This window comes from Empidonax traillii, unplaced genomic scaffold (genome assembly GCF_003031625.1).
Source record: "Empidonax traillii isolate 1590-97213 ecotype Southwest subspecies unplaced genomic scaffold, ASM303162v1 scaffold35:size4298261, whole genome shotgun sequence".
NCBI lineage: Eukaryota > Metazoa > Chordata > Aves > Passeriformes > Tyrannidae > Empidonax > Empidonax traillii.
Genome location: NW_020955228.1, coordinates 198,564 through 225,791, shown reverse-complemented (window position 1 = coordinate 225,791; position 27,228 = coordinate 198,564). Strand labels below are relative to the sequence as shown.

At 36.2% G+C, this 27,228-nt stretch overlaps 1 protein-coding gene and 1 long non-coding RNA gene across 3 annotated transcripts in view; one reads left to right on the top strand and one right to left on the bottom strand.

Annotated features, from left to right (window-relative positions):
• Window positions 1–2,242: 2,242 nt before the first annotated feature.
• VWDE (von Willebrand factor D and EGF domains) overlaps window positions 2,243–27,228 on the top strand; it is a 32,397-nt gene continuing 7,411 nt past the window's right edge. The window contains exons 1-19 of the mRNA XM_027877885.1: window positions 2,243–2,422; window positions 5,230–5,461; window positions 8,228–8,487; window positions 10,136–10,225; window positions 11,446–11,590; window positions 12,257–12,471; window positions 12,796–12,869; window positions 14,886–15,159; window positions 15,241–15,449; window positions 15,900–16,885; window positions 18,089–18,225; window positions 21,029–21,184; window positions 21,760–21,864; window positions 22,227–22,341; window positions 23,332–23,582; window positions 23,702–23,921; window positions 24,460–24,597; window positions 25,180–25,242; window positions 26,371–27,045. Coding sequence (XP_027733686.1) covers window positions 2,378–2,422; window positions 5,230–5,461; window positions 8,228–8,487; window positions 10,136–10,225; window positions 11,446–11,590; window positions 12,257–12,471; window positions 12,796–12,869; window positions 14,886–15,159; window positions 15,241–15,449; window positions 15,900–16,885; window positions 18,089–18,225; window positions 21,029–21,184; window positions 21,760–21,864; window positions 22,227–22,341; window positions 23,332–23,582; window positions 23,702–23,921; window positions 24,460–24,597; window positions 25,180–25,242; window positions 26,371–27,045 — 4,390 coding nt within the window. The 5' untranslated portion in view covers window positions 2,243–2,377. The remainder of the gene's footprint in view (window positions 2,423–5,229; window positions 5,462–8,227; window positions 8,488–10,135; window positions 10,226–11,445; window positions 11,591–12,256; window positions 12,472–12,795; window positions 12,870–14,885; window positions 15,160–15,240; window positions 15,450–15,899; window positions 16,886–18,088; window positions 18,226–21,028; window positions 21,185–21,759; window positions 21,865–22,226; window positions 22,342–23,331; window positions 23,583–23,701; window positions 23,922–24,459; window positions 24,598–25,179; window positions 25,243–26,370; window positions 27,046–27,228) is intronic.
• The window catches only part of LOC114054587, an 8,368-nt gene continuing 5,604 nt past the window's right edge, over window positions 24,465–27,228 (bottom strand). Inside the window, exons 2-4 of one of the 2 annotated variants that reach the window (XR_003570501.1) lie at window positions 26,947–27,072; window positions 26,554–26,670; window positions 24,465–24,569 (exon numbers count right to left, since the gene is read on the bottom strand). This is a non-coding gene — a long non-coding RNA (uncharacterized LOC114054587). Of the gene's footprint in view, window positions 24,570–26,553; window positions 26,671–26,946; window positions 27,200–27,228 lie in introns of those variants that run through there. The other variant, XR_003570500.1, reaches the window with a different exon arrangement.

Genomic DNA, 27,228 nt, shown 5'->3' with positions numbered 1-27,228 from the left:
TATGATAGTATTATTTGTTTCTGCTGTTGCTGGAGTCAGACAGCATTTCAGTTAAACTCAGATGTGTAAAAAAGTAATTTTTGTGTTCTTGGTGATGGTAATTATTTTCAGTTGTTTTGCAGAATGGGTAAGGAAAGGAAAAGAGAAAAAAAGATAAGCCAGTATTACGCAACTCTAAAGTTTCCATACAATAACTGTGGAAATATTAGCATACTTCTAGAAAGGAAGAAAGAATACACAAAGAACTGGATGACATTTTAAAGTGATATGCATAACTTATAATTTGATCTTTAGTAGGATTTATAACCCTATTACAAGTGAGTACAGTCAGCTGCTTTAAAGATCTATCAAATGATGATCTAATTAAACTGTGGAGGAAAAGAAAATAAAGACTTGTCTCATGTCTAGCTTGATTTATTAATGGGGAAGGTAACAGATATTAATTGTTTCAGGAGTGGCTCAGTTACAGGAAAGGAAACTAATGAGGGTGTTGTATGAAAGGAAGAATTCCAATAAAAAATAGAGGACAGGAAGAAACTTTCACCATGGTTCGTAAACTGCTTGTGCTGTAGCTTACTTGGAAAACATTTTAATAACACACATGACTGACCTGTGATTCTTCAAGGGCTTTTCTTTAAATTCCAGTGGAGGGTAAGTTGTCTGTAAGGTCAAATTGTATGGACACGAATAGCCTACAGGCTGCTACGAGCAACTCAGAAGCACAGTGGTGGCACAGTCAATCACACCGACTTCCAGCTGCCCTTAGAAGCTAGAAGATAAAGCTATTGTCACCTGCCTGGGTAGCCTAAAGCCATACTGGATTAAATCTTCAGTCTTTGAAAGACTACAGGATTCTCATGCTGTGTGCTAAAAGAGATGAAGTCTGTTCTTTCACTAAGGCTTCTTCTCCATTTAAAGGCAGGGAATTACTTGATTTGGAAACTGTTTTATAGTTGTGGTTATCTAGACAATGACAAAAAAATGTAGAAGATTTTACATTATTGCATGATTTGAACCAAAGTATGTTTGTAATCAGTGACACAATTATACCATGGAAAATATGCAACAAATACAGACAAACACAGGACCAAAAACTAAAGATCAGAACATTTCTATTAAAAATATAACATTAGAGAACTTTGCTTACAGCTGCATTTTAAAATTCATTAGCAGCATAGTGAAAGCAAGAATAAAGAATCACTGTGTCATTCAGTATAACCTGAAATTCTGTTCACAGTCAGCATCAGTTGGTATCCATTTTTAAAAGCAAAGTACTTAGATAGGTATACTTCAAGTGTAATTTATTTATAAACATTCTTCTCCTTTATTTTTTTTCTACTTTCACTTCCCAAGCACATTCCTGAGGAAGAATGGTTGTTCAGTACATTGCATGTAAATATACCATTAGTCAGAACTTCTGTTGTCACTGTCATTGACAGGAGCCAACTCAGCGGTCAGATCAGACTCAGAAATACTGGCATTCTGCTTTATTTCTGAATGAGTCTGCATTTTAAAAAAAACTATCATAAAGACTTCTTTGGATTCTGATCCTTCATTTTACCTATCAGAAAATTTGAGATATTCTTTGAGGCCACGAGTTCACTTAGATGTCCAAAACTAAGTTTTTGTGTTGTATTTACTTTATTATAATTTAGTGTGTCTACCCATGATCATACACACTTTTGCTATAATCTGCATGTACACATACAAACTGTATGCAACCATCCAACTACCTCTCATTCGTTTGAGCGAATTCTTAATTTCATGCATTGGAATCCTGTAAAATGATAGCCTATTTGGATAATCCTTACTTCTCTTCAGGTAAGATTTTGGTCTTCTAATATATCTAACACCCCATTTATATTCAGATTTTTAAATTTAATAAACATCAGTGGAACCAGAAAGTCAAAATCTAGATAGACTGTATAAACATATTCCTTCTGTCTGTTTTTACATCTTGGGTAAATGGTTATTAATTTGCATGTATTGCCCACAAAAAAAAAAAAAAAAAAAAAAAAAAAAAAAAAGAAAAAAGGAAAGTTATCACATGATGAATTCTATTACATTTCAGAGAGCTAACGTGAATTTGTTGTTACTAAGACTTCAATACTTTTTTCTGTAAAACTAGTTTCAATCATATTGTGATATATCCTTATTTTCCCTTAAAAATACTTAACGTTTTTAAAAATATTTGTTAGGCATTCTGTCTTGATACTCGAAATACTCTTGCTCCACAGTTCTTGAGTGCTCTCCTGCTGGACATCAGATCCTGCAGAGTCCTTACCGAAGCGTTGATTTTGATTCATCCCATCTCCAGCAATCAGCTATTCAGGATTTGATCTGTGACCATTCCCTAACACCAGGATGGTACCGCTTTATGATTTTTGATAAGCCTGCTGAGATGCCAACCAAGTGCGTGGAGGTATTGCTACGAATCATTTGATTCTGAGAAGTAACTTTTTTTGCTGAAGAATTTTTCAGTAGGACAGGTATAAAAAAAAAAAGAATATGTTTATGGAGACTGATGTGGAAAAATACAAAGTACCTATCTTTTCTAAATACTTGATTATAATAAAATGTATTACCTTGAAAATTAAGTCTTAAGCATTGAAAATTTTACACTGAATGGACAGTAGCAGAGGATGATAAATTAAATCCCTTCCAGAGCACTCAAAAGCTGTAATTTGTAGTCAGTGCTAAAGATTTTCTCAGTGGCAGCGTAGCAGGGATATCATGTTGTAAAGCTGCAACTATGTGATGGTCAGTCTGTTAGCAAAGCCATGTGAAAGCAGAATAAAGACTTGAAGCCACATGAATCCAGTAATTGTGGAGCTTTTAAAGTGATCATGCCAGAGAGAAGGGATAACTCGTAAAGTGACTTGAACTAACAGGGCTAACTGAGGATGAGTTACCTTGTCATCTGCAAGCCCCCAAAGACTCAAGAACTACTTGAAATATTTAATACTTTAGATGTGTAATTCTTTATTTTGCAGCATGCAAAAAACCTCAGTTAAATTCTAAGAAGATTTGTCTTTGTAGTTTCCTATTTTAAAACATTTCCTTGTTTAAAAGTCTAAGAATGTCATCAGAATATTTTACCCTTGATTTTTCTAAAGAATTGAAGTTTCCTAGTCACAGTCTCTTAAAAAAATTAAAATAAAATCCCACCAATGAAGTGCTTCTAAAGGAATATAAAACAGTTAAAGTATACTAATGAATTAAATTTTTATAGCAGCCTGTCTTATTTTTATTTATTTATTAAAACTTCGCAGCTGTATAAAGCCACTGAAGTACCTTTATTGTGCAGCTGACTCAAAAACTAAGAGGGATGTGCTGAAGAGGCTACTTGTTATCCAGATTTTATACTAAAAAAAAAAAAAGTATGATTACTGAATACTGAAGGACTTTCAGTTATATTTAATATATATATAAAAAAAAAGTTAATTAACTGGTTGTATTTTCTCAAAAATTGATTCTTCTATGCAATGAATCAGCATGATAAACCAGGCGAAAAAACAATGCGTTTTTCAGAATAGAAGTTAGACAAAATACCTACTCATCTCATTTAGGTAGGTTTTAGAAATTTGACTAAGTTCTCAGTTCTTAGTAAATATTCTTAAAAATAGGCTGCCCTCCTAACACAGAGGAGCTCAGATAATTGCAGTTGGAAAGTGATTCAAAGCTTATTCAACAAATTAAATTTATGCATTGAAATCTTCCTTTTTGCATCTGTTGACAAAACCACGACATTTATTTTGAATCTCAGAGTCAAAACATTAAAACCAAACTAAAATGGATGTCTTGTTGAGGAAGTTTCCTCCTTTGTTTTCTTTTGGGGAACTTTTATTATAGCTGTATTTAATCTTTGTCAAAGATTCAGACTTAAACAATCCATCCCATTTCTGAGTACTTGTTATTAGTTTTGTCTTTCTGATGGATTGATGGTGGGTTCAGAGATTATAGATTAAGAAAGAAAAAACGTAATTTAGAGGTAAGTAATTGCTCAGTGAGTCTGCAGTAGACTTTATACCAAGATATCTAAAGACAAGTTGATCTTGTTGCACTATCAGGTCAAAGAAAAGAATACCTGAGGCAAAGACTCAAGAAAAGGTTCTCAAAATCTCACAGTTTCAGATTTATAGTTTTCATGTAAATGTTTTTCAAATGCTGGCTTTAATATGCTATGTCCCCCTAGTTGTTTCTCTTCAGTTTGCTTCCAGCTGCACATGAAAGCCAGGAGCTGATCTTTAACTCATTCTGGTAACCCACGAACCAGATTCCTTCTTTGCCTCTTCAGGATTCATTTTTCTACATTCCACTGGTAAACTCTTGTGTCTGTTAAGTCAGACTTTGGTTACCATGGTTGGTACTACTGTGAAGTTGTGACTTTCAAGGCAGCTTCCTTGACCTGAAGACCTGACATAGCCATAGTGGTGAGGGATGAGGGAGAGTTTTCCACTGCAGACTTCTTACTCCATGAAGAAAAGCACTGAACAAGGCTTTTGCTTGCAAGAGAAGGAGCAATAATCTGCTAAAATGACCTGTTGAATCAGCATCTGAACTACAGACCACGGTCCTCCTTTGTAAACAGCAAAGGATTTAGGGTTACTGCAAAGTCACTGTGATTGTTATGGGGTTGCAACAAGCGTATTTGCATCTAAAGATGAGGAATTGAAAGAGAGATGGGGCTTTTCAGTTGTCTTGCATTTTTGACTCAGGCTGTATATCAGTAACCTTGCCATTAGTTGGCCACATCTTTTAGAGGAAATCCAGGAGGTTAGCAGAGTCTTCAATTTGTGGCAAAGGGTGTTATATTCAGTGTAGCTGATATTCAGTGTGCATATGTTCTGCCTTGTATTTGCTGTGCTCTGATAGCATTCACACAGTCAGTTACTGCAGGTTAATGGGTGCAGAGTAGCTCACTAAGCCATAACACAACTGTGATCTTTCTTGGGCAAAACACTCAGTTGGGGCTCCCAGTTAAGTTCTTCAGGTAATAAATTATAGTCTGTCTTTAAAAAAACAAATTCATTAGACTCAATTAAGGACTTCAGTCTCTTTTATATATGTTTTTATTCAACCTTGAGGAGGAAAGTCCGAAAGCCCTCTTTTACACTGTCTAAACTTTGTTAAAAGCTCATGCAGGTAATTAATTAATATGTACCGCTCATTAAAACACAGTTTGATTTAGCATTAACCATTTTCTTTTCTTTTTTTCTGATGGTGAAGATGAATCACTGTGGGACTCAAGCGCCTATCTGGCTGTCTCTGAGGGAGTCAGAATCCATGCCTCGACCTGGTGAGATCAAACAGTTAACAGCTTGTGCTACATGGCAGTTTTTCTTCAGCACTTCAAAAGACTGCTGTCTTTTCCGAATCCCTGTCAGGGTGAGGAACTGTGGAGATTTCTTTGTTTACTTACTGCAGCCCACCCAAGGATGCATGGGTTATTGTGCAGAAGGTGAGAAAATGCATGCTCTAATTCAGCTAAGTGTGTGTGTTTTTGTGATACTTAGCTTAGTGGAAATGTCAGAAAATAGTTGTGCTAAAATTTCTTGCAGTTCGTACCTTTACTATTGATACAATAGAAGAACGATTTAAAATGGTAAGGTGGCTTCAGTTCAACCCTTTTTAAATTACATGTAGCGCTCAACTATTGTTCAAAGCTCAAAAACTTAAGGATTGAAATTTTCCATATAATGAAATAGGGTTTTAAGTCACCGTACCTACAGCGGCATTCATACTCTGCAAATGCCCATTACTGAGCATGCATAGAATTATGTATCAAAGTGAGCTTTGCCTAAGAACTTGACTAAACTGTGTTTATATCTACTGTTTAGCATTGTTGGGAATACTTTTGTTACTGTAACTCTTTTATCATCTTTCTGGGAGAGCTTACACTTTGTTGCTAGAAGATAACACAGAAATGCTTTACTGATGCACATTTTATTAGTAGTTTGAGAAAGAAATGGAGACTTTTTGCAATGTCTTGTGTTGTCTTGGATCTTTGTGCTGCAGAAGTGTTTTGGTGTTCACAGCTCAAAACTTTGGTATTTCAATATTCCTGCCAGATTTTTTCAGATAAGTAAGGCATGGTTATATCCTTACAGTTATACTGTGAAATACTGTGAAATAGGGACAAACTAATGCAGTAGGAAGTTCTTACTAGTTCTTATAATGTACCATAGTAAAAATGCTAGTGATATTTTTATGCATCGTATACTGTAGTTCTCTGAGTCATAATCTCTATTACTGACTGCTTTCAGAAGCTTAACAGCAAATCTGCCAGTGGGCTTTCTGGTGCCTTAGTGGCCTAGGCCATTATTATGGCATTATATGACATTATATCTTTAGGTCCAATTGTTAAAGCATTCTCTGAGGTTTCAGCATGCATGTGACTGAAACAGTGAAAAATTCCTGCACAGTAGGACTTGCATTTACTTTGGCTCAGGGCTTGTGAAGAGGAAGGAAGATATAAAACCAGAGAGGCAATAAGCTAGCAAATCTTTACTGTCTCAAAAAAAAAAGGAGGCAAAAAGCATAACTCTTATTTGGCTCTGCTGAATACTGTAAATCTGAAACACGTTTTGAGTTCACAAGCACTCATTTAAGATGATGTTTTTTGCATGAAGTGTGCTGTACTGATGTGCTACTTTTTGTATCTAGGTTACCATGTGTACTGTGTTTTCTCTTTCACACTTGATAGCTGTAAACACTTGATGCAAATTTTCGAACAGACTGTCCTCTACATGATAAGGAATTCAAACATTTAATTGTGAAGTGTGGAACAGCGAAGTCTTCATTCTTTTTGGTGAAAGGAGTTTTCAGTGTTGTTGCTGCCCTTCTTATGTAGTTTGAGTGGAGTGATTAACCACTTTGTGCTCCTATTACAAATGCAAAGTTCCACTTATTTTTTTATAACATTCAAAGTACAAAACAATAGCAGTGCAAAAGCACTTTTTCTTAGGCTTTTGTAGGAAAGGGGATTTTTTTTTCAAAGCAGATCTGCACTGAATTTGGCTGTCCAGGATTGCAGTTAATGAATAAGTGTTCAGATGTGGATTTGGGGAGGGAAAATATATATTCAAGAGAATAGTTTAATTCCTTTTTATTCAGTAATAACATCTATAAGTATTGGCTGAATACATCAGTAGTAAAAGATGCAGAGGTGGTAGAATGTTCTCTACCCTCCTTCCCTCCAAGGTGATTTCCAACACAAGCCTTTATACTGACTGCTGCCATAGTTATATATGGATCAGATTACAAGACTGCCTCTCTTCTGCAAATTTGCACTTCAATTAGTGTTTTCTGAAATTTGGTGTATTTTTAATATAGGGTAATACTTTAAGAGCACCAGAGCACATAACGCTGTATGTGTGTGAATATAAAATGTAAGAACAGTTTATGCTTATTTCAGATGCAAAGCCACAGACGTGTGATCCTGAGGGAATGGAAGTTCAAGGTGCCTGCAGCAGTGAGTATTTTGTTTTGATTTTCAAGATTTTCCATACATCTGTGACCCAATAATGTCAACATTTAGTCATACTCTGTCTTGAATAAAAACATGTTCATGTTATCAACAAGTATTGCTTGGCTTGTTCAAAATGAGCAATTTGGAAGTAATTTCAGAAAAATCTGGATTACAAAAATGCTTTCTCAGAATACTGTTTTGAGTAAGTACCAAAGCGTTAAAAAGTAATTGCACTAATGCTGATTTACAGATACTTTGATTCTTTGGAAGTAAAATATAAGAGGAATCTGCAGATCTACAGTTGCTTATTCTGTTCTTTTATAAATTTTCCTTTTCTTTTTCCTTTATTCTTTTTTTTTTTCCCACTTTCTTCATAAGTAGTGAAATTATTCTACTGTAAGGCAAATTCTTTTGCATGTTGCTCACTTCTATCTGGTAAAATAATTCATTATATTTGATTCCCTTGTTTATGTTTTTGGTTTGTCTTTTTTTTTAAATTTTCCCCCTCTCTTTAGCACCTTCCTATTGGCTAGAATATAATCAAAGGTTCATAAAGAGTTTTTCTTCATTTAACAGTTAATAAAAGGAAGATACACATTTTTCTTGATTCTCTTATGAAATTATGTAATATTTCCACATATGAAAAAGGTAGATATTATTAGTCTATTAACTGGCAAAAGGTATGTCAGTGTCAATTTATCCAATACTGATTTTGCACTGTATGAAAAGCACAAACCACACTTCTGTTTGAACTAGGTAACCTGGCTGCTACATCAGCTCCACATGTGTCACCACCACTGCCATCTGTTCCTGAAGTTGTAGCAGAGATGATCAAAGGCAGCATTTACTTAAGGTGTACCTTTGGTGTTCCTTCTGCAAACAGCTCTGTTGGATTCATTGTAACCTGGTCAAGACTTTCTCCTGAAGGTATCAAAGAAGAACTTACACACGAAACCGCAGTTCATACCTTCTCGCTTCTAGAACTAGATGGGATAAACGTCAGACTTGGAGACAGAGTATGTTAAAACTTAATTATAATTTCTTTGTATCTTTGTGAATGTGGCCCAGTAGACACTAGAAGTTGTCAGAGGGAGGTCCAACACTGTGCTGTATAATTTTTTCTGGCAGAAGTCTACTGCCTCTACTTGTCTACACCGACTGTACCCATATGAATGTGTAAATACCACAGAATATATCAGTAATTACCACTGCCTTTAAGGTTTTGAGACTGTCTCATTACAGTGTAGTGTGCATCCAGGAGGTTAGTTTTTATTCATGTTGCATCCTCTTCACCCTGTACTGTGATTTTTCTTTGATACTGTAAATAAGGAGGATTTTTGGAAGCAACTGCATCTCAATGACAGGCTGTAAGAGAGCCAGAGGTTGTGGGAAACTGTGTTGTCGATTCATTAGATAGATTTTTTTCTCTAAATCAATAATGAGTTGCTGCTTAATGGTTTTGTCTCTAGGATTGGATTTAAATGGTTTAATTTCTGCCATCAGAAATTAAGCAGTGTGAGAACCTGCCTTATGTTCCATGGTAGCAGAATCAAGACATAGGCTTTCATAGTAACTTGGAGAAGCTTAAGCATTGAAAAAATCAATAAATATATATACAAAATACAGGTTATTTTTCCTGGCCAAAATAAAAACAAAAAAACGTGGTTGGTGTGCATGTGTATGTTCAAGCCAAAGACAGGCTGCTTGGATGGCTTATGCACAATAATAGCAATTGTTAATCCTCAAAAATCATTCAGGGACTTCAGTAACAGTCAAAAGGAAAGGCACAGTCATAAGTTACCTGCTGCTGCTATGAATCTGCAGTTTTTTTGGGGAATGGAAATACTGCATGTGTGGCCACCGTATCTCAAAATGGATACAAATTAAAGATACAAAATGGATACAAAATTAAAAACAAACAAACAAAACCCCAAACCAAACCAAAACAACAACAAACAACAAACAAATAAACAAACAAACAAAAAAGCCAAACACAAAACCAAAGCAAAACCACAGTGTCTAGTAGGAGGGAACTGGTTCAGTGGAGGGAAATCACAGTGAATTCATCATCTTGAAAAAGATTATCCAGGCCCGTAATATCAAAAAAGCATAATCTGAGACTTAATGGGCACTAAACAAAATTAAAGGGCAAGAAATGTGAAATGGAAAAAAAAGAAGTAAATAACATGTGATCGACTGTAGAATGCATTTTTGCAAGATGTCATGGATTGCAGAAATGCTCCAGAAAAGGCTTTTTAAATCTGAGGAGACTTTAATCAAGACTTTCTCCTGAAGGTATCAAAGAAGAACTTACTCATGAAATAGCAGTTCATACCTTCTTACTTCTAGAACTAGATGCGATAAATGTCAGACTTGGAGACAGAGACATCCTGTTCGTTAAATAGGATGATTTATATGCAGCTTTTAGTTCAAGAAGTCTCTGCGCCACTGGTAGTGTATGCCAGGAAAAGGTCTTAAGTAGCTTGATCTGTTTCTATTTTTTTTCTATGCTATATTTACCGATTACCACTGGCAACTGGTAATTTCTGGTGCAACCAGACGACTGGCTCTGATGGATCCATTGACCCACGGTGGCTGGGTTTTGTCTTTATCTGACCACTTCATACCACAAATGTTTCCTATTATGCTGGTTTTGCCCTACAGGTCTACTGTAGCAGTTCTGCTTTTTTCATGGAGAAGCCAGATATACAAAGCTCTTCAGTTGAGAGCAAGGAATTTTTTGCTGGAATTAAGGTAAAACATGATGTTTTACTTTATTGGAGCAGGAATCTTTGAGTATTGCTATAGCAGTTATTCCTCTGACTAGAAGGCTCTTAAAATGTATTAACTGTGAATTAACAGAGCATGATGTCAGCTGAGGGGAACCTTAAATTTGTCAAAAAACATGAGTCACAATGGTTTCTGTGCTCTTCATATACTCAAGGTGCAGGAAGTCTGAATTGGCACCTTGCACATGCAGTGCAAGCCTTGGATTCCATCAGCTAGAGCCAAATCTGGCACTGTGTTTATAAGTGTGGAGGGCCACAGCTCAGACCTGAGCCCAGGAACACTGTTGTCCATTAGTTTAATGCTGCTGCCATTTCTGGCATGATGTTGTCCTGTGCCAACAGGCTCTCCCAGCATGTGACTGACAGGACAGTCTAGGCTGGGCCCTCTTCCCAGCTGTCTATAGGAGTGAGGGAATGTGAGGCCAACCTGGTCTGGGCTTAAAGAGGGAAGTTGGGACATGATCTGTGAGTTTTTACTGTTGATACAGCTATAGGAAGCCGTTCTCTGGCCATGAAGGGGACACCAGTCCAGGAAAGACATACTGCATGTCCTTATATGTTGGGTATAGTCGTATTGACTTAGACTAAGATAATGTTTCTGCAGGATCAGGGCCCAGATTTATCTCATGTAAGTGCAGCAGTGTACACTGCTAAGGGCCAATGTGTTATTTTTGTTTCCCTGTGAGGCTGAGTTCAGAATTTTACCCAGTGTGCCAAGCTCAGCTGTGGGCCCCTGTTACTGATCTCTTAATGCATTTTCGATTATACATCTTTAGCAAGCTGTATTGTAAGCTTATGGAGAAGAATCCCGGGAGAAATATGGTGCTTCCAGACTCTTTTGGGAATTGTTGCCTGTAGGTAACTTCCCCTCCTTTTCCCTGCCCACTCCCCCAAGACAGTACACCAAACTGTATCTTAGCTTCCAGGGGTTACATGGTTCCAGGAGTTTTTTGTGGGGTTAATGTGGTTTGTTCGTTTCTTACCTTTCTATCTGGCCTTTACTCTTGCCTTTTCCTTATCCTTGCCCCTTTTCCCACCTCTTTAAGACTCTGTCTGTAGTGTATCTTTTCTCCAATGTTCTGCTGCTACTCAGCCCACGTAAACAAGCACTCCTAGCTGGTTAATAAGCAGTGCTTCAGTTTACTCACAAATGATGCATTTTAAGTAGAGTTTCTTCTGTGTTAGATACGTCCAGAAACGTATAATATATCAGAAGATGGGAAGGAATACAGACTGACAATAGAAAGTAGCATTCCTATTCCTTGTCCTGAGTTTAGCCAGCTTGAAAGTGACTGCAAAATCTCACTAATGTTAAATAGTGTTGATGAAGGTAAGTATTAAACTGATTTTGTTTCATTTTGTATGTTTAATATATTTTTCTGAATATTCTTGCTGGTATCTTTCCTTGGAGAGGCTATTACAGTGTAAAATACTTTCTAAAACGTTAAAGTATTCACAGGCTGTATATGATGCTGCTGAAAGTATGGAAGAGTGTGTCCCTATTACTTGTTGAAGTTGGGTGGTCTTTGACAGCTGTTGATATCAGAGCTACATTCTTTAACTTGAATAGACAGAATACTGTAATACTTGCAAAGTTTAATTCAGTTCATTTTGTTTACCTGTTGTTTTCCAAGTACTAGATATGCAATAGCAAAGTCCCCATTTTTTACTATTATTACCATTTTCTCTAGTACTTTCTCAAGCACAAGTCCTGTGAACAGGAGGAGCCTTGCCATTGCAGACAGGCATTTTTATGTCACATTAGCAAGCCTATCATGATTTCCATTAGTCTATCAAACAGGGAAATTCGAGAGCAATTTCTTGGAGGTGTGTATGAAGGTATAGAGAGGAGGTTTTGCATGACCAAATGCAAGAAAAATGCATAATTATTTTAATTTATGAAAGACTATGTAAAAAAGTTATCTATATTAAAAGTAGTATAAAACATGTGACTTATTTAGGGGAAAAAAATCACTATGTATTTTCTTTAAAACAGATAAAGAGCAGCTCGGTTTAAACTTGGCTCTTTCCTCTTGTCGTGTGGATCTTCTCCAGAAACCCTGCAATAATGGAATCTGTAGTCAAGCTGTAATTTATTTCACTGCTGTGACAGACTTCATGAAGGATGGAGACAGAATTACCAGAATTGCAGTTGAACCTATATCCAGTGAGAATTTCCTGTGGGATGGCTATGTTCCAGAAAGCATACAGGTTAAAAATCTTCATGTTAAGCTCTATTAACTGGCCAGAAGTATGGCTGATTTAAATGAAGTTTCTATTTCAGTCATGACTTCCTGACTCGCACCAAGATTTCTAAGTAGTCAATTTTAATTTGTTTTATTTTCGTTTAAATTCTGTGTTTTCATTTGATTTTTTTAAATATATTTTACTAGTGATATAACTACTCAGTTTGATTAAAAGCATAACATAATATATATATTAGAATGTAAATTATTATCCTAAAATAAATTATGTACATGAGTCTGTTTATTTCTAAATCTGAGATGGCTTACTATTTGCTACTTTGTTCTGAAGATTACAGTTAAGGATCTACCCACAGCCTACTGCTACTCATTTACTGATCCTCATATAATTACATTTGATGGAAGGTAATTACTGAATTCATGCTCCTAACTTAAAGCATGTGGGCATTTTTTTGTGGGTGGTTTTGGTGGGCTCTTTCATTTATTTAAGTATTTATATGTTTATTTTAAATCTGTGCTGGTAATACAAGTCAGATGAAGTTTTCTGTAACAGCACTGAGTTTAGTTTTTTTGGGGTATTTTTGACAATAAGGATAAATGTGCTTCAGTTTTTAAAAAAAGCTTGCCAATCATGATGATGTTTGTAATATTTGCATTTCTAAAGGCAAGTTTTTGGGGCTGTGGCAAGAGAATGAAGCAAATGGACTATTTTACTTTCTAGAGTTGTTTGACAAGAGAGGAGAGGATGCTGTGCAGTCTGTTGACTATAAAAAATAGGAATGGTCATATATGAACCATGATAAAACGATTGATTAGACAAAACTTTTGATGCAGAGGTGTTTCCAGTCAACAGCATAGTTTCCCTATTTCTGTGTGTCAGTATCTGAATCCTTGCAAGGATCAAGTTCCTAGAAGCTATCTACTGTCTGTGTAGCATTTTGCTGAGTTTATTAGTGGCATTGAAAGCAATAGTGGCATTCACAGTACTTATTCAGTACTGTCACTTGCACGTCGCTGGCCTTCTTTTTGAAGTGAAGACAGCTCCCTTGGACACAGCTGTTGTGGTTTTGCTATGCATCTTTCTTTCAAAGTATTTCTGATTCACAAAAGATGTCTGAACAAATACATGCTCCAAGCCTGAGACTTTTATATTCTCTGTTCAGTAGAAGCACATTTCTTCAAGTGGCAGGGTGAGAAGAAGAGGGTATGTTGCCTCCAAATAAGAATGTTCCGACCAAACCTCACTTCTGTGAACTTGATAACAGAAGGAAAAATGAAGGTTGTGATTGATTCTCTGACAGAACTGTGACTAGTAATATTAATAAAGTCAATGGAGTTATTCTGATCTTGCAGTTTCTCCTTCAGTAGAAGTTTTAGGGATGTCTTCACTGAGCATTTTAACTGGGGATGCATTGTGATCAAGCTTCCTTGTGAAGCAGTGTTTTACTGTGATGTGATCTGTCGGGAAGTATGATGCTGCAGGGAAAGAACTTTCTCTATAAGGATAAATTATGTTACTACAATTAAATTGATGAAACAAGTAGAAAAGGAACTGTCTGCACTGAATCACGGACAATCTTATGCAGTCCCAGTAGGGCAGCCATCTGCAGTTTGTCTGCTGGCCCATTATACACAAAGCAAATTGCCAGTCTACTGTTAACTATCAAATGCCATTTATAGCCAAGAGGCTGTTAAACTCTCAGCAAAAGTTTGGGGGGTTTCTTTCCATTCTTTCTTCTTTTTCTTTCTTGCTGCTGAATCATTAAATTGGCTATTTTAACCTTGCTTCAGGGGACAGATGGCAACCCTAAGGAAAAAAAGCAAGTTACTATTTATGGTTTTCATTTTAAATAATCTTTGGGAATAAGCACTCCCCATCTCCATCTTAATAAAGCAGACCTTTTTAAAAAAGATGTGACTTTCAAAGTAATTTTGTCAAGGGTACTTGTGCAGTTTTCAGCAGCTGCCCCCCCATGCACAATGCTGTGCATCTTATTGCTCTTTCTGCATAGGTGTGCTGTTGTAGAAACAGAAAGGTTGAGAAGTACCCTCCAGTTCCCTGTCATGCACAGTGTTAAAAAAAATAATCAAAGAATGTCAAAGGCTTCATGGTTATGTTTCTATTCACAACCATTGTGTACATATACTCCACTCATGATACTTCTTTTATTCCTTATTTTTCTGGTGTAAAAATAAGGGGTTTTTTTGTTTTTTGGTTTAGGTCTGCACAGAGGAAAATATGATGGTGTTTGCTCAGGATAAGTTGTGTGTTGGTCTGTGGGTGTATTGTTTGTTTTTTCTGACTCAGGAAAATGAGTTGCATTATCAAAGTTCACCAAATATTAGAAATCTGAAGATAAAGTTGCTGATGTGTGGTGATTATAACCAAAGTGATATCATATGCTATTCTTTTGATTCCAGAGTCTATGACAATTTTAAAACAGGAACATTTGTTCTCTATAAGAGTACATCTCGAGATTTTGAAGTTCATGTTCGCCAGTGGGACTGTGGAAGTCTTCACTACCCAGCATCCTGCAACTGTGGCTTTGTTGCCAAGGAAGGAAGTGATATAATTGCATTTGACATGTGCAATGATCAGCTGCATGAATCACAGCCACATTTATCTGTAATAAACAGAGACACAACAGGAAGCAATGTCAGAGTCACTGAATCCTACCTAGGAAGAAAAGTAACAGTAAGTGGTAAATAATTGCTTACAGAATAGGTAAAATTAAAAATCATGTTTCTCATGATGATATCTTCAACCTCTTTTTAGGTTTTGTTTTCTTCTGGAGCTTTCATTCGTGCTGATGTGAGCGAATGGGGAATAAGCATAACGCTTAGGGCTCCCAGCTCAGATTACAGACATACAGTGGGACTCTGTGGCACCTTTGATGGAATTGCAGAGAATGACTATCACACTGCAAGTGGGGCGGAAATCCCAAATCATGCTAATGTTCCTTTTTCTTTTATTAAGGAGTGGAGGTAACAATTATTCTGTTTAAATCAAGTATCATAATTTTTGGTTCTACCTTTCCTTCAGACTCTTAAAAACTTGTTAAAATACTAAAAAAAAAAGTAATCTTCTTAAGTTTTTAAGTTAATATTAGAACTTATCACTGCATTCCTTAATTAGTTTAAGAGGAAATCGAAACTGAAGTGCCAAATAAGTATTTAAGTACTATGATGTAAGATTAGTTTGATTATGTTTTGAAGTATCAAAGTATACAGAAGATATCCACTCATCTCAATTCTTTTATTATAAGTTATTCTCAAGTTTTTTTGTTTTAACTGGTCTTTAAAGATAGCTGTGCTCTGCAGATTCAGTGACATGCTGTAAAAGTATGAAACAACAAAGAACAAAAGGTTAATACTTTAGTAACACAATGAAGATAGTTCAGATAGTTCAGTTTCATCTTTTTCTTTCTTGTCCAGAATTTTACCAGGAGATAGCTTGTTTGACAAAACACCTGCTTCTTTAACATCTTCGAGAAAAGTAGTCTTCTGTGACTGTGCACTTGAAGATAACGGATTATATCCTTCAGTGAACAAACTGGAGACAGTTTCTCAGTCAGAACTTCCTCTGTCTTGTAAAGAAAGTGAAAATGGTAGATTTCTTTCTTTAATACCAGGAGTGGATGTTGCTGCTGAGTATCTTGGTCCTATTGATCTTGTCAGAGGCTTAAAGAAACGTTCATCTGCACATGAAATGGATTCATCTACACTTCTGCAGAGGGAGGGTAATCAAACCAAACTTCACAAAACATCATTAGTAAACTCACATGTCTCAGCAACCTCAGTGAGAAATACTGGTACAGAAAGAGAAGGAAGTTCAAGCTCAGGCATTAGAAAAAATTCTCAGCATGACAGTAGTCATTCTCTCAAAAGGCTGTCAGTTACAAGTAGAGGGAAGCGTCAGAATTATTATGAATACCATCCAGTATTCCTATTCCAAAGTCTCAGCCAAACAGACTTAGAGGAATATAGTTATTTTTTCCCAGAGGACCATGCCACTGACACAGACCAGAAGTTCCTTCCTTCTTGGCCCACACCTTCAGGCCTCACCAAGTCTAGTGCTTGGCTACTCTGCCAGCAGGCTATAGCTAATTCCAGCATAGGAAGATCTTGTGGTGCCCTTCTTGGCCGGCGAACAGAGGATGCAATCGATATGTGCGTTAAAGATTTGCTACTGAAAGATGACCTCCGTTGGGCAGAAGCTTCCTTACCTCTTCTGGAGAATGAATGTGAGAGAAGAGTTTTAGAAGAAATAAATTACAACCCACAGGAACTTGAAGGCTCAGTTGAGAGCCTGCTAACTGCATTGAAGTGTCCCAGTCTCTGCAGTGGTAATGGGGAATGTACAGAATGGGGCTGTGCATGTTTTCAAGGCTACAGCTCGTATGACTGCAGCATACTGTCTGGTAAGTGGGGGGAAAAGAAAGTGATTTACCTAAATAATCTTCTCAGTGTTCATGCGACATACATATATTTTTCTCTCCTGCCTTGTACACACACAAGGGTTCCCACCAGTGGCCCTGTCCATTACACAGTAATTTACTTGCACGTAACCACAGCTTTAATTATTTTCCATTCAGCCTTCTTGTTTCCAAAGGACAAAACATGGGCTTGCTTTCTGGTATTTCAGATTTAAAAAGTTTACCACTTGGTCAGTTTGCAGTCCAGAGGATTGCCCCAAGAGATTGGAAATGTTTCCACACACTGTCTTCAGAAATCTCCCTCCCCCAATTTTTTTATAGTCTGTGTGATCCTGTTTACTAACAGGATCTGTAAGTGGGATGTGCTTCCCTTTGGTGATGTTACATCTCTGTAAGATAACTATTAAATGTGATGGGATTAGAATCAGTGGTGAAGAAAAGAAAAAAGATACAGTAAATAGAGCTGGGCAGGATTTAAAAAATTTTCAATAAGTAAGACAGTCACTAAAAATTCAGTTAAGTAAGTACACTGGAAAAATATGAACACTGCTACAAAACTCAAAACTCTGTCAAAATAAAACCTGCTATTATTTTCTTTTGCAGTGGTGCTTTTGTTTTAGTGACCTACTTAAAAGAAAATATTGAAGGAGGTATTCTTTCTATAAAAAGAAATATTTTATTCCTCTTGAAGTCAAGATGGCTTTACTTCATAAAAACTATTTTTGAGTGTTCTAATTTGTCACATTATTTCCTGAAATAACTTCCACCTGAGATATTTTTTAGTCTTTAATTAAAAAACATCCAATTATAAATTAATACATAACTGTCACCTTTCCAGTTGCTATTACTAGGGCCTGAGTTTCATTTTGATTTTATTCTGCCAATGTGATGTAAAGAGTCATAGTTGAGAAAGCAAAACACATATTCACAAGTCTTTGTTGTCTGTTGAATTTTCTCTGCTTCATAATATTCAAGGTCTAAGTGCAGACAGAAGCCTAGCTTTAAATTTAAGATTCATTTTAACAATAAAAAAAAAATCTTTCTGTTTATACCCTTTTTCATCTGGGTCTAGATTTCATTGCTTGCATAGTTGTCTTAGTTGGATAGAAAATTAAATGTATTACTTAATGTAAATGCATATTAATGAGTTAATATACTGGCATTTATTGTCTAATCTCTACTTCCAAGACCAGGTTCCAGAAATCACAGAGCTGGAGAATGAGGGGCTGTGTGATATTCGACAGTATGACTGCACATCAGTGAGAGTTTTTGGACATGGCTTCAGGGAGTCATTGAATCTGAAATGTGAAATCATCAAATTGCAAGTAGGTCTCCCTGAATAGCGACAAATATATTTTAAACTTCTTGTAGAACGAGAGACAAAATGTCTAACATATTATTCATTGATGTGGGTACAACCCAGTGCATCAGTCAAAGCTAAAAGCAAAGGCTCTCAGCACTTTGCAGCAGACACTGAATTCTTTGCAAGATTGCCATTTCCTCCATGATAAGAGAAATACAAAACATAATGGGAATGTTCAGCAGCTGAGAGGGAGATAACAGCATGGAGCAGCTATCCATCGGAAAAGGGCAAGGGCAACCCTGTTAGTAACAACCAGTACATCGTTGTTCAGTTTTCTAAGTGCTTATGGAGAGGAATTCAAGTACCACTTCTTTGAAAAAGGACAGCAAGGTTAAAGACATTACTAGATTTCTGCCTCAATTCTAATGCTTGAAATAGCCCTTTATAAACATAATAAATCTGTTAGGAAAAGAGAGAGGCATTTTTGATGTGTTGTCCGTTTCCCTGAGGTAGAATACCACGGCTATTTAATGGTATACGTCAGCTCTATACCCCAGATTTGAACAGGAAATTAAAAAAATTGCATGGTAAATGTTGCATGGTAAACTAAGGGGAATCTGTATAGAGAGACTGTTGTTATTTAGACCTAGAATTTGCTCAAGGCAAATTTATAAGCAGTTTACAAGTTTTAGCCTGGAATAAGCAATCAGCAATTACAAGTTTTTTTGTTGTGTTATACGCAAGAACAAAAAAAACTTCAAAGTAAAACTGTGTTTCATTGATGTGATGATGGAGGAGGTGAGAGTTGGCAAAAGGGGAAGTATTCAGTGGCAGATTTTGTTCTTGAGACAAAAGGTTTTCTTAACTAGTTCCAGCAGATGCTAAAATAAGAATAAGCAATGCTGGCTATAGATTTTTCTTAAACTCAACATTTATCCACTCAGGATGGCTTGAAATGATAGTCAAGAGTAAGTTTACACTCCATGAGGTTGGAAGACTTTTAGACCACTCTCACAGTAAGTCAATTATTGGGAATTCACTTATCACAGTTTGAAATATCTCAGTTTTAACTTGTGGCAAGATATTCTGGAATCTCTCTTTTAGGCGATGTACTTGGCTCCCAACTGCAGAAACTTTCTATTTAATCACTTTTAGTGATGATCTTTTCACTGACAAGAGCCAGCTGACTGCTGTTAGCTGCAGTTGAGGAGAAGGCTGCAAATTTTTTCCTTGAGAATACAGAAGAAAGGAAGTGTGGGGGGGTGTTTTGTTTTGTTTAGTTTTTCAGGCTGGAGTAATAGTGAATTTATGGAAATGTCAATGGACTTGCAGTGGAACTCCCCATATTTTGAGACTGAACCTAAATAATTAAAATTTATAGGTGAGGCATTTTGATGGAATTTAGAATTTCTTAGTTTCAATATTTTCACTTTTGAAATTTTAGATCAAATCAGTTGTCCGTGGGCTGTCTTACCTACTTTATGGTAGAAACTTGATAGAGGTTTGGGTTGGACATGGCCAGCAAGCTATGACTAGAGAGAGACAGAATTTAAATGTAAGGCATGAGAGTGTGTTTAACCTCTGCAAAATGAAAATACTTACTTCCTTCTGTTTTACATTGAATCCCAGAAGTAAGTTTTTCTATGAACCTAATGAGCTGGAATACTAGTAGATCTGAAGGCTTTTTAATTGGTTTTTGAAAGGTTAATCTGTTTCTGAAAAAATTATCTGAACTTGCCTCCAGGTAATAACAAAAAATTTCTGGAGAAATAGACTGTATCCCTTTTCAAAGGTTACAGTACTAAGTGCACTCAAAATTTTATATTTAGAAATATTTAACATTTATACTTTTACTTACCCTTGCTGTGAATTCTTTAACTGAATACAGGGTGAAAGAAAAACAAAATGTGTGATTGGAACAGAGATAGCTCATATGTCTTTTTAGCAAAAGTGTTTAATTTTTTGTCTTTAAAAAAAAAAAAAAAACATACAAAAACCCCCCACAAAGGCCTGTACAGCAGATAACACCTGTATGACGACTGGGACTGAATAAATGTCTTGATTGGCTTCAGTAACTAGAAGATGTGCCAGCTCAGTAAAACCTAGTCAAACTCAAAATTATTTTTACTTTCTGATCTCTTGATTCTTAATCTGTCTGGATTCTTACTTCCATCTAACTTTATTTATTTTTCATATGCTTATTCCTACTTCCACATCAATACGTCTGTCAAACAGTATTATCATCCTTATTCTGTTATCTTGAGCTCTCAAGGTGGATCCTTGCATGACTTGTCTTCAGTGCAGTTTAGAAGAAAAGTCTACAGGGTCAATAGTGTCTTGTTCTATTGAAAATTTACTGGCTTGTACAAGGGCTAAAAGGCTCAGTGCCACTATTCCCCCAGCACCTAGGATGATACCTGAGCTCTGCCAAAAAACTCATCTGTTCCTTCGACTAAAGCTTGTCCTCACATGGGAGCAGAGATGGAGTGTGACAGAGACGCTTGCACGTCAGACTGGTGCCATTGCAGGACCACCCAGTGTTTAACCCTCCTATTACTCTCCAGTTGGAAGAACTCTTTGTCCTTGACAGTGCAGTGCCAAAGGGCTGTGCGTCAGCAAAGGCTTCCCTGCCTTTCTTCCACAGTAGCAGGCTTAGCTAAAAATCTGTGTGTGCAAATAATGTCATTTAATATTTGCCACCACATTCTAATCCAGACATATTAGACTTGTTCAAAAACTGTACAATACATGTGTTTTTTCTCTCTGATAAAAATATCTTCATGATGTGCTTCACTGAAAAACAGATTTTCTGTCTTAACGTTTAGTATAGTAATAGACAGTGGATTCCTGGAGAACTTCTGACTATGCCAGCTGTCTTCCAAAATGCCAGGACTGTCGACTGCCAATTACCAAATGATGGTCAACAGTCTGATGTCATGGATGTGGTTGATGATGAACCCATTGCCATGTGGCAAATAAAGGTACTTACAGAAATTTCAAATATTCACTTCCGAGTAAGATGAAAAAATGTCACATAAATGTTACTCCTTTTTCAGTGGTACTAAAGGTGGAACTCAGCTTGCCTAACTTGGAGGTCTCAGTTTCATCACCTAAGCTGAAGTGTTGAGTGTCATTTGAGAGTGTTCTCCTTCAAGGGGACTGTAGATATGACCTAGGTCCTACAGAGACACTTGTTCTTCAAGAGTGGAAGTTACCCTAGAGCATTTCAAATAACATTGGGTACATTTATGGTAGAATTGAATTGAGCCCAGCCTATATGTACTAATCCCTGTGTGAGGCAGATATCTGAGCTCTCATAGAGATTGAGTCAGTAAGGTCAAGAGAGTGTATACACTATTCAACTTATACTATGTGGCTGGTCAAATATCTGCCTAGACTTATGGGCAGGTTTGATTAGATTTCTGATGACTGTTGTGAGAGTTTAAATACCTATATGTAGGTGTCTGTTAATAAGTGGAAGCTCATGTCAGCAGCCCACACTGATGATCTATTGATACCTGTATTGGTTAATCCATTTTTGCTGTACACCTTGCAGATTTCTAATGATGGATTCGTCTATAGCAACTCTAAAACAATGATATTATATGATGGAGCCTGTCAGACATGTGAATCACAAGAATCTGGGTTATGTACATTAAAGGTATGTGTTTCACTACTCTCCATTATGAATAAAATGAATCTTTTCAGGCAGGAAAAAAATGTAGAAAAATCAGCAGAATGTACCCCATTCTTCTTTCCAACAGGGATTTTCTATGCACAGAAATGATATGCACAGAAAGACAAGCTGAGATAAGGCAATTTTAAATTTAAAGAATCAAACCAAAAGCACTTCATATAATTACCAAATAAAACCAAACTTACTGTCAGTTGATTAGATTTAAAAACAAGCTTAGTTGTTTAATGGAAGTGCAGAATTATTAGATTTTATTTGATGCTATACGAATTCATAACCAATTTGATAACAAAAAATATTAATGAATCACATTCTTGTTTCTCTAAAAGGAGAAAACATGCAACATAGATGGACTCTGTTATGGTGAAGGAGACACAAATCCGACCAGCCCTTGCTTACTCTGCAGACCTGACATATCAAAGTTAACTTGGTCAGTTGTTGAAAGTAAGTTCTAAATAGTTCTTCTGTAATACCAAGAAGTTGAAAGTCTACCAAGCTTTTATATTTGTGGAAATAGTGATAGTTTAGCTTTAACTATTTACAAATAACTAATGAAAATTAACAACTTTCAGTTTAATTGGCACTTTGAAGTCTTTTGATATTTAGCAAGCTACATACATATATGTTTGTCTTCAACATATAGATATAAAAAGTATTTTAAAAAAAATTATTCTGATACCAAACAGGTGGAGATCACAAACTGAATCAAATGACGTCATCTTTATTAGCCCCCTAATATTTGGACATCATCTACATCAGTGGCGTAGATACAAAGCCTAAATACTTGAAAGTATATCTGAAGTTTTCATGCTTCAGTCCATTTAGAAACCACACTATGAAAAGAAGACCTAAGATTTTCCTTTTCCATAGCATAAAGTTATAGACTAGAAATTGTAGTTCTTTTGGCTCAGATTTTGTATTTTCCATTGGTGTTTATGTGTATGAATGTGCTGGCAAGACTCTGCCTTGAATGGAAATGGTCTTGTGTGAATGGGACTTCTGGTGCCTGTCTTGGTGAATCTTGTCCTAGTTCAAACTTGTACTGAAAGCCATTGTAGCTATACCTATTTCAAAAGAATGAAACCTGAAATAAAGGAATGAAATGAAACTCATCCAGCAATCAGGAAGACAATGGATTTCCATGTTATAGTCATATAGTTAAAATACAGTGGTTAAATTCCATAAATTCTTTTTTGTTGATGTTGTACAGATGCAGTGCATTACAAGCTCTTGCTTAGTAGAATTAATTTCTTGGTCATGTTGCTCTAGTTAAAATGAAAATATCAAGTGCTTTTTCTGTGCCATACAAATGGCATTAGAATTTAAGAGAAAAAATTGCATGTAACTTCCTTAATAGAAAGATATAGTCCTTTTAATTTTTTTAAGTATGTTGTAACTTTTGCTTAAAAGATGGAAACATCTCCTTTGTTACAGACAACCAACCTCCAGTCCTTGAAACTTCTCAGGTTATGCTACAGACTTTTTATGGAGAAGACTTTGTATATCAGTTTTTGGCTTCAGATCCAGAGGGCTCTGCTATTCATTTCACATTGGATTCTGGTCCAGAAGGTGCCAGTCTTTCCCCATCAGGTCTCCTTTTGTGGAAAGCTGTGTCAACGAATCTCCATAAATTAACATTTTCTTTGACAGATGATTGCAATGCAACAACTAAGGTAGAAATAGAGGTAATGAATATTACAGTAGAATGACACCTACTAGTAAGATGTTTAAGATATCTAATTACAGAACTCATCGCTAGTTCATTAAAAAAATAGAAAACTGTCTTATTGGGCATGTCTTTTAGGTCAGTGTAAAATCATGTGATTGCCTAAATAATGGCTCATGTGTGACAAACATTAATTTCCCACCTGGAAGTGGAAGATATCTTTGTGTGTGTGTGGCTGGATTTGAAGGTGATCTCTGTGAAGGGAATACTGATGACTGTAGACTTAACCAGTGTGGTGTTGGCAGATGTGTGGATGGAATAAACAGCTATTACTGTGAATGTCCACCTGAACTTCAAGGTAAATTACTGCTTTATTTACACACATTTATCACGTTTAGTGATAAATAGGAGTTTCTAATTTTATGTCTGCAATTTTATTTTTTAATTTTTGACCGTAAATAGCCTACTGTTAGATTATGAAGAAATTTTGTGGTCTGGTGATAAAAATGTATAGTATACTTCAAGATTTTTCTTGCATGAATACAATGGTTGTTTACTAAGAAAGCAAATTTCCATTGTTTTTCTTCACAAAGATAAACTCGGCAATATGGAGAAACATAGGAATGATGAGTTTGGTTACAGTGTGATTTCTCCTGCAGATAAACATGTAGTTCCCACAGCCCATCTTCTCCATATTCTGCAATAAGGAAGATACTTAATATAAGATGAAAAAATATGAATTGCAAACCTAGTCAGCTATTCTTATTAGATGTGCTGAAACGATACATGCTTTTTTCTCTATTTCAGCACTTGCATACATTGTACTTTTATAAATATGCCATCAAAGTCAAGTGACATAATAATATGGAAAAAATTGAATCTGTATTTTAATGCAGGTGAACATTGTCAAGAGGATGTAGATGAATGTGCATCCAGTCCTTGCTTCCCTGGAGTATTTTGCTTCAATACTTTTGGTTCTTACCATTGTGGTCCATGCCCAAATAATCTACAAGGAGATGGGAAGTCATGTTATGGTAAAATTACTTGTTTTTTAGAAGAGTAGTATTATATTACTGTCATTCAGATAAGATATCTTTGATTATGCTTCATGTTTCTAACAGTAACTTAGAACTCTTTTCAGCAATCAGCAAAACAGGGCTGTGTCTCTGGTAATGGCAATGTACTGGGTTGCATAGCTATAAGAAACTTTTTATAGTGACAAGAAAAAAAACAGATACAAACCATCAAAATTCTTTTATATCAAAGTAGAATACAGTGAAATTTTGGGGTTTTTTCCTTCATTATTTTCATAATATGAGAAATTATTGACAAAATATTTTTCTATTAGATTGATTAGCACAGAACTATTTACCCAAATCAAGGCATTTGCCAACTAAGGTGCCCAAACATTTATTTACAATGCAATTACTGAATAACTTGTATTTTTAAAATACTCTGTTAAAAACTTTTGAGAAACATTTTTTACTTTCTATCTGCTTTCTGAATTTTGAGTTGTTTCTATCTATTAAAACTTTAACTGTTTTGATTTATTTAAAGTTGAAACAAATGCAGCTACATCTGTTCACTATTAATGTGCCTTCACACATATTTTTTAGAAAGCTCTGAAGACCCTGATGTTGAAAGGCAGGATTCCACAGGAGAAATTGGAGGGAATAAAGGTGATTTTTTTCATAAAGGGAATTGAATTTCTGATTCACATATTGATAACAATAGAGTTGTCAAACAAAGGTCCTAGTCAGTTTTATGTTAGTTAGTTTAATTTTTCAGTTTGACACAATTTAATTCATTACTGGGGTTGTATTCTGATGTGAAAAATGAGACCGAAATGTCAATATCAACAAATCCCTTAGGTCAGTCAAGTCATTTTATTAAGAGTATGATGTATGACACTCTTACAGTTGCCTTTTGTTTTAGTGACTAACTACTGACATAGAATAGGTAACATGGGGATAGGAACATCTGTTATATGAGATAAGCAAAAGTTTATGGCATTATGTTGAATGCCATTTTTCTGCTTTAATCAGAGGAAAGGTGAAAGATGTGGCAAGTGACTGTCTTTATTCCAAAACTCGCTGTTGCTGGCATTTCCAGGTCTGTGCCTGCTGGGGCTTTCTTTGCAGGAAATTCTCATGTGTCTTTTCCCTTTATCTCTGAATTGTTGTTGAGGGAGAAGGAAGATACTCTCTCACTCCACTGCCAGTGCTGGATAACTCTTCCTCAGCTGCAAAATAGTTTGCTTTTCAGCAATGGTAGACAGCACTCTAATACAATTCAGTAAAGCTTAACCTTTTCTGGACCATTTTCTAGTACTGTTATAAATGGGTGGGGGTTTCATTCTTCCTCTACCCCATAATGCGAAAAGACCACATATGGCATTCTACCAGTCTCAGATTACAGTGCCTTACTCCTTTCCACAGACTTCCAACTTTTCCTGGGCAGATTATGAACAACTTTTCATTCATTTTGCACTCCTTTCAATGAGGAAGCTGAGTCAGTCTCTGTTGCTCAGAAAACATAGGCAAAATGCACTAAAAAAACCCATGCAGAAACTTTAAGAAAGTTGCTTAAAAAGTTTGAGGAGTAAAAGACGGTAGTAATACTTTTGCAACAAGGTGGTGGATTATTCACCAAGAATATTGTCCATGGTGCATCAGTAAGATAAATCATCTGTATACTTGTGCTTAAATCTTTGCTTCTGGACTCCCAGCTTACTACTAGCACTCAGAAGGAAAAGAGTCTGTCAGTGTTCACATACTTTCCCCCCCTTTCTTTCTAACATGCTGCAGGGTTTCAACAGTCGTCCTTTGAGAAGGTTTTGAGCATCTCAAGCTACAATCCCAGTTCTACAGATGTCCCAAAAAGGTTTATTTCTACAGAAGTGGTCAGTAGCAGCACACCACCAGCCTCTACAGTAAAAACAATCACTGTCTGGAAGTCACTTGATTCTCAGAGAAGTGCTTCTTTACAACCTGCTGTTACTGGAAACATTGCTCACACTCTCATCAGTGGTCACCTTGCTGACATGGAAGTGGGTTCTTCAGTACATGCTGTGATGACTGCATCTTCAGAAAGCCATGCTGTATCATCTGAGAAGAAAGCAAGGGAACGAGTTGAGGCCTACAGCTATTTCGAGAGTAGCAGAAAGACTTCTCCTAGCAGCAGAGCAAATATAAGCAAAGAACTTTCTTTGCCAAGCAAAGCATTCAAAGGTGGCAGTGCTCAGAGAGTTCTGCACCTGTTAGCCAAGCATACAGCAAGTAATTTACCTTTTGCCCTTGTTGAAGATACTGTCCTACCAGAAATGCTTCCTGAAGAATTGAGTGAAGCAGTGATTCCTAAGGCAATAAGCTGTACTGATTTACCCTGTTTTCCTGGTGTACGCTGTGAGCCAAATCAGGATGGAAGCATTAAGTGTGGTCATTGTCCTTACGGTTATTATGGAGATGGCTTCACTTGCAGAGGTACTACAAATAACTGAACTTAAATGCCTTGAAGAGAAGAATCTTGAGATGTCTTTGTAATTTGAAAGTACATTGTTACTGTATAATCATTGAAAAGCACAGTGTATTGAATTTTCTTACTTTCATTATTAATATTGGCATAGCCTACAGGCTTTTTGTTGTATGGATGCACTTAAAAATATT